The 13,154-nt window shown below is 51.9% G+C and overlaps 1 protein-coding gene across 1 annotated transcript in view; it reads left to right on the top strand.

Moving 5' to 3' along the window:
- The window catches only part of LOC139278468 (src substrate cortactin-like), a 55,513-nt gene that overhangs the window by 40,272 nt on the left and 2,087 nt on the right, over positions 1-13,154 (top strand). The window contains exons 10-15 of the mRNA XM_070897283.1: positions 3,564-3,619; positions 5,057-5,126; positions 7,813-7,961; positions 9,712-9,966; positions 10,700-10,823; positions 11,624-11,692. Of these exons, the coding sequence (XP_070753384.1) occupies positions 3,564-3,619; positions 5,057-5,126; positions 7,813-7,961; positions 9,712-9,966; positions 10,700-10,823; positions 11,624-11,692 (723 nt within the window). The remainder of the gene's footprint in view (positions 1-3,563; positions 3,620-5,056; positions 5,127-7,812; positions 7,962-9,711; positions 9,967-10,699; positions 10,824-11,623; positions 11,693-13,154) is intronic.

Here is a 13,154-nt window from a genome sequence, read left to right as displayed (position 1 = left end):
TCACTATCGCTCTCCCACTCTTTTTCCTGCCCTCCTGTGCAGCAGAGCCAGCCACGGTGCCATGAACTTGGCTGCTGCTACCCTCCCCTGATGAGTCATCCCCCTCAACAGTACTCAAAGCGGTGTATCTGTTTTGCAGGGGGATGACCACAGGGGACCCCTGCACTACCTTCCTTGCACTGCTCTTCCTGCTGGTCTTCCATTCCCTAACTGGCTGTGGACCCTTCACCTGCGGTAAGACCAACTCGCTACACGTGCTACTCACGTCATTCTCAGCATCGTAGATGCTCCAGAGGAAATCCACCCTCAGCTCCAATTCCGCAACGCGGACCGTCAGGAGCTGGAGGCGGATACACTTCCCGCACACGTAGTCGTCAGGAACACTGGAGGCGTCCCTGATTTCCCACATAGTACAGGAGGAGCATAACACTTGTCCGAGCTCGCCTGCCATGACTTAACCCTTAGATTAACTTAAATTGGCAACAACAGTGCTAAAAGTTACTCACTGATATAGAGGAGAAAAAAGAAAATGTTCAAGGAGCGTCTTGAAGGAGGAAAGAGAGGCAGAGTGGTTTCGGCAAGAAGTTCCAGAACTTGTGGCCGAGGCAACAGAAGGCATGGCCACCAATGATTGAGCGATTATAATCAGGGATGCTCAAGAGGGCAGAACTGGAGGAGTGCAGACATCTCGGGGGGTTGTGGGGCTGGAGGAGATTACAGAGATAGGGAAGGGCGAGGCCATGGAGGGATTTGAAAATAAGGATGAGAATTTTGAAATCGAGGCGTTGCTTAACCGGAAGTAAATGTAGGGCAGTGAGCACGGGTGATGGGTGAGCGGGACTTGGTGCGAGTTAGGACACGGGCACCCGAGTTTTGGATCACGGCTAATTTACGTAAGGTTGAATGTGGGAGGCCAGCCAGGAGTGCGTTAGAATAGTCAAATCTGGAGGTAGCAAAGGCATGGATGAGGGCTCCAGCAGCAGATGAGCTGAGGCAAGAGCAGAGTTGGGCAATGTTACAGAGGTGGAAATAGGCGACCTTAATTATGCTGCGGATATGTGGTCGAAAGCTCATTTTAGGGTCAAATACGACACCAAGGTTGCGAACAGTCTGGTTCAGCCTCAGACAGAAGTTGGGGAGTGGGATGGAGTCAGTGGATAGTGAACGGAGTTTGTGGCGGGGACTAAACAACAGCTTCAGTCTTCCCATGCTCAATTGGAGAAAGCTTCTGCTCATCCAGAACTGGATGTCGGACAAGCAGTCTGACAACTTAGAGACGGTGGAGGGGTCGAGAGGAGTGGTAGTGAGGTAGAGCTGGGTGTTATCAGCGTACATGTGGAAACTGACGCTGTGTTTTCGGATGATGTCACCAAGTGGCAACATGTAGATGAGAAATAGAAGGTGGCCAAGGATAGAACCTTGTGGGACACCAGAGGTAACGATGCGGTTGGGGAATAAGTTCCCAAGGAATGATATTGAAGCGGACTCTAAATGACATGGAACATACAGCACAGAAACAGGCCATTTGGCCCAACTAGTCTGTGCTGGGGTTTATACTCCACACGAGTTTCCTCCCATTCCATCTACATCATCTCAGCCTTTCAGCATATCTTTCTATTCCTCTTTCACTCATGTACTCGACTAGTTTCCTTTTGTACACATCTAAGCTATTTGCCTCACCCACTTCCTGTGGTAGCGTGTTCCACATTCTGATCACTCTCTGAGTAAAGAGTTGCTCCTTATTTCCCCGTTGGATTTATTAGTAACTATTTTGTATTTACGACCCCAAGTTTTGGATTCTCTCACAACTGGAAACATTTACTCCACATCTACCCTGTCCAACACACTCAGAATGTTAAAGACCTCTATCAGGTCTCCTCTAAGTCTTTTCTTTGCTACCTGTCCAATCTTTCCCAATAGCTGTAATCTCTCCATTCTGGTACCATCCTTGTAAATCTCTGTTGCACTTTCTCCAGTGCTTCTATGTCCTGTTTATAGTATGGAGACCAGAACTGTAGTGCGGCCTGACCAGGGTCCTATACACGTTAAACATAACTTCTTTCACTACTTTTGAATTCTACACCCCTGGGAATAAATCCCAGTACTTTGTTAGCATGTTTAGTTGCTATGCTGACCTGCGATGCTGCTTTTAATGATTTGTTCACCTGTATCCCGAGATCCCTTTGCTCTTCTACCCCATTCAGTTTCTTATTTTCTAATGTGCAGGTGATGTTTCTGTTTTTCCTATCTCACATTTATCTACGTTAAAGTTAATTTGTCATGTAACTGCCCAGTCTGTAAGTTTTCTAATGTCTTCTTGAATTATTTTGCAATCTTCCTCAGTGTTAGCTATACCTCCCCAGTTTGGTATCAGCTGCAAATTTTAATATTGAGTTACTTATTCCTAAATCCAAATCCAATAATGTAAATTATGAATAACATGATCACTGATCCTTGTGGAACACCACTTTCTACCTTCCTCCAATCTGACTAACTACCCTTTACTGCTACTCTCTGCTTTCTATTTTTTTTTAGCCAATTTGATATGCATTCAACTATGTGTCCCTTTACAGCACATGCCCTAACCTTTGTCACAAGCCTACCATGTGGTATCTTATCAAAGGCCTTTTGAAAATCCAAGTATATGGCATCTACTGCGTTAATCTTGTCTACTCCTTTTTTATTACCTCTTCAAAGAATTCTCTCAGGTTCGTGAGGCATCACTTAGCCTTTCGCAATCCACGCAGACCACTTTTTATTATATTTTCTGTCTCTCGATGCTCTTCTATCACTTATTTTAGTATAGATTCCAGTATCTTTCCTGTCACTGACATTAAGTTGACTGGTCTGTTCTTCCCACGTTTTGTTTTATCTCCCTTTTTGTATATAGGGACAACATTAGCTGTCCACCAGTCCTCTGGCACTGCCCCTTCTATGGATAGGGTCAAGTTGCAATTAGATGTATTTCTGGTGGGCTTGAGGTGGGAGTGGTTGGGCTCACTCTACACTGTGCCCTGACACAGGGGGCTGCAGACCATGATAACACTGCAAGATCCCACAACTTTCAGCTTATCTGGAGTTAGGATAGAGATCAGCCATGATCTAATTGAATAACGGAACAGGTTCAAGGGCTGAATGGCCTATTCTTTTTCCTATGTTCTTACATGTACTGCTCTGTTCAATCCCAAGTCCATGCTGGGTTATCCAATCTCAGCACCACCTCTGGCCTCAGTTCCCTGGAATCAGGGAGGGGAAACAAACCAGCCAGGGTTCCTGCTCCCATCCACTATCCAGATAGGCCCACTGGAGCATGCGTGGGAGTGGACAGTGGCCCAGAATGGAGTCCAGCTCAGCCTTGATTCCTCATTACAGTCAAATAGTTCAGAGCTACTTGGGTGAGGCACCAGAGGGCTACTGCTGAATGTGAAACCGCACCCAGTGAAGTCAGCGCCCTCGGGAAAGGAGGGGTGGAAGTGTGGTTTAAAGCCAGCTTCTATGCCATTACAGTGGTTACCTTAGTAACGTTTTTCCTCATCACTCTGTAATCTGCCCTCCTTCTGTAGATCATGCCAAGGGCTTTGGTGGGCGATATGGGGTACAGCAGGACCGGATGGACAAGGTAAGCCCTTAAAGATTCGAAACTTCACGAGAGGCGTAACAACTTTCTGTAACAAAGTAAGGTGCAGCCTCAGACCTGTGGAACTCATCCTCGCCCGCAGTCCTCCTTCCCTCCGACAACTTTGATCACCCAAGCTTGGCTTCACAACTTCCGATTTACCTCACGTCCTCTCCCCTTTGCTGGTATCCTGCACTATGAACCTTGGCCCTTCACCCCATGTCTCAGTGGACTAGAGACATCAACTATTCTGACACACGGCACCGATAGCCAGGATTGGTGCTATAATGTTTCCATGGCAATGACCAGCCATAGCTGCAATAACATATCGATGGTCATCGACATATTTGTATCTCTTTATACTTCTGGTTTACATAAATTTTACATGGAGTGGGTGCAGCGCAGATTCACCAGATGAATACCAGGGCTTGAGGTTAACTATGAGGACAGGTTGCATAAACTTGGTTTGTATTCCCTCGAGTTTAGAAGGTTGAAGGGTGATCTAATTGAAGTGTTTAAAATGATTCAATAGGGTAGGTCCATTGAACCCATTTCTTCTGTTGGGGGAATCCGGAACAAGGGAGCACAATTTTAAAATTAGAGCTAGGCTATCCTGGACTAAAACCAGGAAGCACTTTTTTACACAACGGGTAATGGAAATCTGGAAGTCTCTTGTCTAAAAGGCTGTGGAAGCTGGGGGTCAATGACATTTTCAGGACTGAGACCGATAGATTTGTGATGGGTAAGGGTATCGAGAGATATGGAACAAGGCAGGTAACTGGAGTTAAGCAGTGATGATCTAACTGAATGGTGGAGCAGGTTCGAGGGGCTGAATGGCCTCACCCTGTCCCTACATTCCTATCTGTTCCGATGGATGGTAAGCTGTAATGGGGGCCAGAGCGGTGGGGCGGGGTAATAGATGGATTGGAATTCTGGTAGACACAGATTTTATTCATTCAATCCGATCTTGTAAGAGGTCTGCTGCAGGTACAGGGGGTGTCCCCGGAGGGCAGCTGATACCAGCTGGTTTTACGCTTCCTCTGTGGTCGTGGGCGCGAACTCTCGGGAGCCAAGTGGAGCGGGAACTTTGGCCCCGAGAGTTCACCAGCATGCCAAGTTTATTTTTAAACTCTCGGCCTCCTCCCCGAGGTATTTTCTCTCGACATTCTTTGACACTCAGCTGACTGACCAGACTACAGGAGCACAGGCCTCTTGCTCTGGAGCTGGGGTTTCAGACCTGTATGAGTCAAATTCTGTCCCCCTGAGGGGAGGGAAGGGGAGGACCTCTGGCTGCCCCTCGGGCACTGGCTGCGGAGGTGGGGTTGGTTGTTGTTGTACTGCCAGCCCCTGGGCCGACTGTGTGTAGCTCAGGTCAGTCTGTGCCGGTCTTTCCCCTCCGGTTAGATTGCTGGTTGACCGTTTTACCGATTCACGTTGCAGAATGCCGCCTCCTTCACCGAGATGGAGAGTCCGACCTCGTCCTATCAGAAGACAACGCCAGTGGAAGCCGGTGAGTTGCTCCATGAAGCTGCCCTGGATCGATGGACACGGTTCCAGAGTCAAATTCCAGATGTTGCCAGGCTGGTTCTGGCATCTGGGATGACAAAACAACCCACACACTTACTTTACAGTTCCCTCCCACCCTCCTTTTCTCTTGGACGCTCTGCCCATTACCACAGTGCAGTTCCATGGGCTTCGCCCAACCCCTAGTAACTCACCAAAGCCTGAGCCGAGACAGAGAGTGTCAGCAAGAGCAGGCGTCGCAGCTTGATCCTCACCTTCCGCTCCAGTCACACACCCTCCCATCTGAGCGGGTTCATCGTCCACACACCCTCCCCTCGGGGTCATCGTCCACACACCCTCCCCTCGGGGTCATCGTCCACACACCCTCCCCTCGGGGTCATCGTCCACACACCCTCCCCTCGGGGTCATCGTCCACACACCCTCCCCTCGGGGTCATCGTCCACACACCCTCCCCTCGGGGTCATCGTCCACACACCCTCCCCTCGGGGTCATCGTCCACACACCCTCCCCTCGGGGTCATCGACCACACACCCTCCCCTCGGGGTCATCGTCCACACACCCTCCCCTCGGGGTCATCGTCCACACACCCTCCCCTCGGGGTCATCGTCCACACACCCTCCCCTCGGGGTCATCGTCCACACACCCTCCCCTCGGGGTCATCGTCCACACACCCTCCCCTCGGGGTCATCGTCCACACACCCTCCCCTCGGGGTCATCGTCCACACACCCTCCCCTCGGGGTCATCGTCCACACACCCTCCCCTCGGGGTCATCGTCCACACACCCTCCCCTCGGGGTCATCGTCCACACACCCTCCCCTCGGGGTCATCGTCCACACACCCTCCCCTCGGGGTCATCGTCCACACACCCTCCCCTCGGGGTCATCGACCACACACCCACCCGTTGGGGGCACCACACACACACCCACCCTCGCAGCGGGCTACCATTGATCAGCAGCTGGAACCGTGGCACATGGATTTTATCTGCATTCCCGTCCCTCTGCCGTGATGGTGATACGCGGACTCCTGCCTGCTCACCGCAAGGGCGAGAGGTCTGATCCCCACAGTGGGAATCGTTCTCCATGTAACTCATCCCTGGGCCGACGCTGCTCCCTGTAACTCCCTCCCACATCGATAATGTGTTGAACTCCAATATCCCAGCGTCCCCTCGCCCTGCGCCAGCGTCCCCTCGCCCTCGCCCCTCGCCCTGCGCCAGCGTCCCCTCGCCCTGCGTCAGCGTCCCCTCGCCCCTCGCCCTGCGCCAGCGTCCCCTCGCCCTGCGCCAGCGTCCCCTCGCCCCTCGCCCTGCGCCAGCGTCCCCTCGCCCTGCGCCAGCGTCCCCTCGCCCTGCGCCAGCGTCCCCTCGCCCCTCGCCCTGCGCCAGCGTCCCCTCGCCCTGCGCCAGCGTCCCCTCGCCCCTCGCCCTGCGCCAGCGTCCCCTCGCCCTGCGCCAGCGTCCCCTCGCCCTGCGCCAGCGTCCCCTCGCCCCTCGCCCTGCGCCAGCGTCCCCTCGCCCTGCGCCAGCGTCCCCTCGCCCCTCGCCCTGCGCCAGCATCCCCTCGCCTTGCGCCAGCGTCCCCTCGCCTTGCGCCAGCGTCCCCTCGCCCTCGCCCTGCGCCAGCGTCCCCTCGCCTTGCGCCAGCGCCCCCTCTCCCTGCGCCAGCGTCCCCTCGCCCTCGCCCCTCGCCCTGCGCCAGCGTCCCCTCGCCCTGCGTCAGCGTCCCCTCGCCCCTCGCCCTGCGCCAGCGTCCCCTCGCCCTGCGCCAGCGTCCCCTCGCCCCTCGCCCTGCGCCAGCGTCCCCTCGCCCTGCGCCAGCGTCCCCTCGCCCTGCGCCAGCGTCCCCTCGCCCCTCGCCCTGCGCCAGCGTCCCCTCGCCCTGCGCCAGCGTCCCCTCGCCCCTCGCCCTGCGCCAGCGTCCCCTCGCCCTGCGCCAGCGTCCCCTCGCCCTGCGCCAGCGTCCCCTCGCCCCTCGCCCTGCGCCAGCGTCCCCTCGCCCTGCGCCAGCGTCCCCTCGCCCCTCGCCCTGCGCCAGCATCCCCTCGCCTTGCGCCAGCGTCCCCTCGCCTTGCGCCAGCGTCCCCTCGCCCTCGCCCTGCGCCAGCGTCCCCTCGCCTTGCGCCAGCGCCCCCTCTCCCTGCGCCAGCGTCCCCTCGCCCTCGCCCCTCGCCCTGCATCAGCGTCCCCTCGCCCTGCGCCAGCGTCCCCTCGCCCCTCGCCCTCGCCCCTCGCCCTCGCCCCTCGCCCTGTGTGCCGGTTTCTTTGTTCTTTGTTCCTCAATCTGCACTCACTGTTTTGCGGACTGATTTTAATAACCAGGGCGCTCTCTCTCTCTTTGTTTGTCTTGGACTTCTGCCTCTCGATCTCCTCCCCCTCCTTTTGCCCCCCTCTACCCCAATATCTGTCTCTTAATTTCTCTCTCTCTTTCTTTAAATTTCTATCTCTCACTTTCCTGTCTTTATCTTTCGTCTTATCCTGTTTCTCTTTGTTAACATTTTTCCTGAATCACCCTCTCTACCTGTGTGTGAATTTCTCTCTCTCTCTCTGTTTTCCTTTCTTTCGCTCCATCTGTTTTCTCTCTCTCCCCCTCTCCATTTCTCTCTCTCCTTCTTCTGTTTCCCTCTCTATCTCTTTCTCTCTCTCCGTTTCTCTCCCTCTCCGCCTGTATGTCTGCAGCCAGCAGTGGTGCGAGCAACCTGAAGGCGAGGTTTGAGAACATGGCCAAAGCCAGTGATGAGGAAAACAAGAAGAGAGCGGAGGAGGAACGTGCTCGGAGACAGGCCCGAGAGAGACAGGAGCGGGATGAGGCGCACAGGAAGCAGCAGGTGAGTCGGGGGAGTGGAGGGGATTGGCGTACAGGAAGCAGCAGGTGAGTCGGGGGAGTGGAGGGGGGGTGCACAGGAAGCAGCAGGTGAGTCGGGGGAGGGGAGGGGGTTGGCGTACAGGAAGCAGCAGGTGAGTCGGGGGAGTGGAGGGGGGGTGCACAGGAAGCAGCAGGTGAGTCGGGGGAGGGGAGGGGGTTGGCGTACAGGAAGCAGCAGGCGAGTCGGGGGAGTGGAGGGGGGGGTGCACAGGAAGCAGCAGGTGAGTCGGGGGAGTGGAGGGGGTGGTGCACAGGTCCCTTCCTGTAGACCAATCTTCCCCTGTGCTGATAAATATTGCTAGAGACAGGTTTCAAGTGCTGTCTATGTGCCAGGAATGAGAGTTCCAGATATACAGTGCAGCTCTCTCAGTACTACACCAAGAGTGTCAGCCTGGATTATGGGCTCGGGTCTCTGGAGTGGGGCTTGAACCAATGACCTTCTGACTCAAAGGCATGAGTTCTACCACTGAGTCCAGGCTGGCACTCAGCCTTTCTCCTCTCTCCTCACAATATTTACTTATCAGTCATCAGTTGTATAGTCAGGTCCTTATTATTAGCACCCAGACCAGCTCCAGACAGCTCCCTGGTTCCGCAGTCTTGAGAACCTGGGAACGAGTGGCCAGGTGATGTGTCAGTGAGTTTGATCAGTGAGCGGCTGAGCTGGACTGACCAGGATGGACCAAATTCCAATCCTAGTCTATGCTGAGTTAACCAATCTCCATCAATGCAATTGACTTCAGTGCCCCCGACTTTAGCGACATCGAGAACCAGCCACAGATAAAAGAAAGAAGAAAGACTTGCATTTATATAGCGTCTTTCACGACCACCGGACGTCCCAAAGCGCTTTACAGCCAATGAAGTACTTTTGAAGTGTAGTCACTGTTGTAATGTAGGAAACGCGGCAGCCAATTTGTGCACAGCAAGCTCCCACAAACAACACTGTGATAATGACCAGATAACCTGTTTTAGTGATGTTGATTGAGAGATAAATATTAGCCCAGGATAACTCCCCTGCTCTTCTTCGAAATAGTGCCATAGGATCTTTTACGTCCATCTGAGAGTGCAGACAGGGCCTTGTTTTAACGCCTCATCCGAAAGGCAGCACTGCTCTAGAGTGTCAGGAGTAGATTTTTGTTCTCAAGTCTCTGGAGTGGGACTTGAATCCACAACCTTCTGACTCTGAGGCGAAGGTGTTACCACTGAGCCATTGGCTGTCAGACGGATCCCACTCTTCATTGCAATCCACTGACTCCTGCTGGATGGGCAGTTGTGTGGGGGCTCCCCGCACAGGATTAACCTGTTGATACTCACCATCTGGGTTCACATGTGAATAAACAGCAGCTGAGGTAAGGTACCAGAGGGTACCATAGCCTCCAGAACCTGTACTTAACCCAGCAAGAGTTGGAGTCTTCGGGAGTGAGGGGGGGTGATTAGAGTAAGAGATGATGCGATGAGTTGACTTCAAACGAGCGAGGGGGCAGGGAGGAGGAGGAAGACTGCGTAGGACGGGGGGGACTCTGAGCTCGGGAAGAACAAGTGAAGAGTACGGACCAGATTAGGATGGATAAAACAGAGAGAGACAAGAAAGATGGTGAACGTCAGAGAAGTTCGAGGTGAGAGGTCACCACTCAGATGAGATGGGAGCTGATTGCTTTCATAGTGCAGTCGTGTTCCCATGACCCTTGATCCATGACCCTCTTCTTCATTCACAGGAGCAAATGGAGCAGGAGCAAGAGGCGGAAACACCGGAACCTGAGAGGACAAATCAGCTTCCACCGGTTCCTCGGAGCCGAGTTACGAAACCAGTAACTAAACCAGAGCCAGAGCCAGAGCCAGAGCCAGAGCCAGAGCCAGAGCCAGAGCCAGAGCCAGAGCCAGAGCCAGAGCCAGAGCCAGAGCCAGAGCCAGAGCCAGAGCCAGAGCCAGAGCAAGCCACAATCTATGATAATCCTGATTCTTGCCATGAGGTAATGGACTTCGAACATCAGCCACTGAAGCACAATATTAAGATTTCAGCGGAGAGTTTCTTGTGCTATTTCTAGCATTTTCTCCCTAAAATAATGTTTCCATGTGAAATGATTTCAGGCAATCACAACAAAGGCACCAGTAACCATGGTAACTAATTTGGAGCCCTAATTTGGAGTTAATTAGAAGACCATAGGATGTCAGCTTTGGGAAATGGAGAAAAACACTAATCCTACAGCAGATTCACTCTGCTAAAGGGTGGCACATTGTGGAAATACAGTAGAGGGAGCTTTACTCTGTATCTACCCATGCTGTACCTGGCCTGGGAGTGTTTGATGGGACAGTGTCAAGGGAGTTTTACTCTGTATCTAACCCGTGCTGTACCTGGCCTGGGAGTGTTTGATAGGACAGTGTAGAGGGAGTTTTACTCTGTACCTAACCTGTGGTGTACCTGATCTGGGAGCTCCTGCCTGAAATGGGAAAGTGATCCTTTCCTCACCAGGAATGGTGGAAGAATTTATTTTTGAGGACAGACTCAGGAAACCCCGTGCCCCTGGACTCTGACCCGGGAAACCCTGTGCCCCTGGGCACTGACCCCGGAAACCCCGTGCCCCTGGACTCTGACCCTGGAAATCCTGTGCCCCTGGACTTTGACCCAGGAAACCCCTGACCAAGATCAGCTGACTGCAATATTTAATTACTCTGCCTGCCTGTCTGATGTTCTTCTCATTGCAGGAGATGAATAGGGGAGACTATGAAGATATTTCAGAATTTTCTCACCGGCCAGTCTCCAAGGAGAATGTGGAGGATCAGGGAGATTATGAAGAACTGTCACCAATCTCGGGAATGGGGACAGACGGTGAGGTGCCCTTTCCACCTCCTGTAATGTGGCCTGTTTGTTTTGAGGGACAATGTGCTGCTGAATCATGCTATGTTGATTAACTTTCAAAAAGGAGTTGGATAGATATCTGGTTGGGGATGGACCTGGGAGGCGTAGAATGAGATAATCAACTACTTCAGGGTAGAATGGTTCCTGTGCTGTTGTTTCTGATGAGAGGAGGTGGGGGTGGGGCGGGGGGTGCGGGGAACGGTGTTGGAGAATTGCCTGTCTCAATAGTGGCTGGGGTGCAATAGTGGAGAAGTGGATGAATATCTTGGGCTTTGCTTGATTCCTGTTGGGATTTCAGGAAGTTTTAATGCAGAATTTTCCATCAGAAGATTAAATGGGTGGGTAGAGTCCATGATAATGTGGAGTGTGCATGGACTGTGGGAGGAGATTAAATGGGTGAGAAGATGGGTGGATGGGGTTTAAGGATAGCGGGAGAAAGTGAGATTGGGGGATAATGGGGAGAGGTGGGATTGGGGATACGGAGAGAGGGTGGGTTGAGGGATATGGGGAGAAGTGGGATTTGGGGGAGAAGTGGGATTGGGGTATTTGGGGGAGAAGTGGGATTGGGGGAGAAGTGGGATGGGGGGATTTGGGGGAGAAGTGGGATTGCGGGATAGGAGGAGAAGTGGGATTGCGAGATAGGAGGAGAAGGTGGGTAGCTGGGTTGAACAATATAGTCAGATTGGTGGGTAGGTGGTGAAATCTTCAAAATTAGGGTTCTTGGACTTTATCCTGTTCCTAAAAATCTTTCTGTTGCAATTTGTCCGTAGGTGCAGAGAATATTTATGATGTTGCGAATGCTGGTGTGACTGCAGTAGCTCTGTACGATTACCAAGGAGGTAGGTCAGCAATGAAAAATAAATGCGATTGGTAGCCAATGTATTTTACACACTTTCCTTCTCCTTAGCTTCCTTTGTCCAGTCCCTGACGGAGAGTGAGGGCAAGAAACTGTCCCTTGCAGTCTGACAATACTCCACACCACCGGTCAGTTGGCTGTCTGTCGGAGAAAATCGGTCATTCAGCTCTGCAACCTGTTTTGCATTTTATTAGATCACAGCTGACCTGCTCAACTCCATTTACCCAACTTGTCTCCATATTCCTTGATACCCTTGCCGAACAAAGATCTCAGTCTTGTAAATTTCAATTGACCCCCAGCATCCACAAACTCTTGGGGAGAGAGTTCCAGATTTCCACTAGCCTTTATGTGAAAAACTGCTCCTGATTTCACTCCTGAATGGCCTGGCTCTAATTTTAAAAATTACAACATAAATAGGAAATAGGAGCAGGAGTAGGCCATACGGCCCCTCGAGCCTGCTCCGCCATTTAATATCATGGCTGATCCGATCATGGACTCGGCTCCAATTCCCTGCCCACTCCACATAACCCCTTATCGGTTAAGAAAATTACACTCCATTGTTCTGGATTCCAATCATTTAACCATAATGGGCTTCGAGGGTTAAATTATGAGGGATGGTTGCATAGACTAGTCTTGTATTCCTTCGAGTTCAGACGATTAAATGGTGATCTAATTGAAGTGTTGACGATGATTGAAGGAGTTGATAGAGTAGATAAAGAGAAACTATTTCCTCTGGTGGGAGAGTCCAGAACAAGGAGCCATCATCTTAAAATTTGGACTAGGTTGTTCTGTTGGATTAGGATATTAAGAGATATAGAGCTAAGGTGGGTAAATGGAGTTGAGGTACAGATCATGGTCTAATTGAATGGTGGGACATGCTCGACGGGCTGAATGGCCTACTCCTGTTCCTATGAATCCTTTTATCATTTCAAACACCTCAATTAGATCATCCGTCAACCTTCTAAATTCAAGTGAATACAAACCATGTTTGTGCAACCTGTCTTCAAAATGTAACCATTTTAGCCCCAGTATCATTCTGTTGAATCTGTACTGTACCCACTGCAAGCCTGAGGTATGCTGCCCAGAGCGGAATGCAGTATTCCAGGAGAGGTTCTGACCAAGGCTCTGTACAACTGAAGCATCACTTGCTCATATTTGTGTTCCAGCCCCCTTGAGATAAAAGACAACATTCCATTCGCCTTTTGATTACTTTATACCTGTCCTAGCTTTCAGTGATTTGTGCAATGACACCTAAATCCCTTTGTTGTTCAACAGTTTATAGTTTCTCACTGTTAAGAAAATATTCCAATTTGTCTTTTGTGGATCCAAAATGGATGACCTCACACTTTCTCACATTGAACTCCATTTGCCGTGGTTTTTCCCTCTCAGTTAATCTGTGTATGTCCCTTTGTAACTTGCTGCTCGCATCTACACAACTTACTATG

The sequence above is a fragment of the Pristiophorus japonicus genome, chromosome 13 (genome assembly GCF_044704955.1).
Source record: "Pristiophorus japonicus isolate sPriJap1 chromosome 13, sPriJap1.hap1, whole genome shotgun sequence".
Lineage (NCBI taxonomy): Eukaryota > Metazoa > Chordata > Chondrichthyes > Pristiophoridae > Pristiophorus > Pristiophorus japonicus.
Note: the sequence above shows the minus strand (reverse complement) of the source record. Positions and strands in the feature narration are given on the sequence as shown.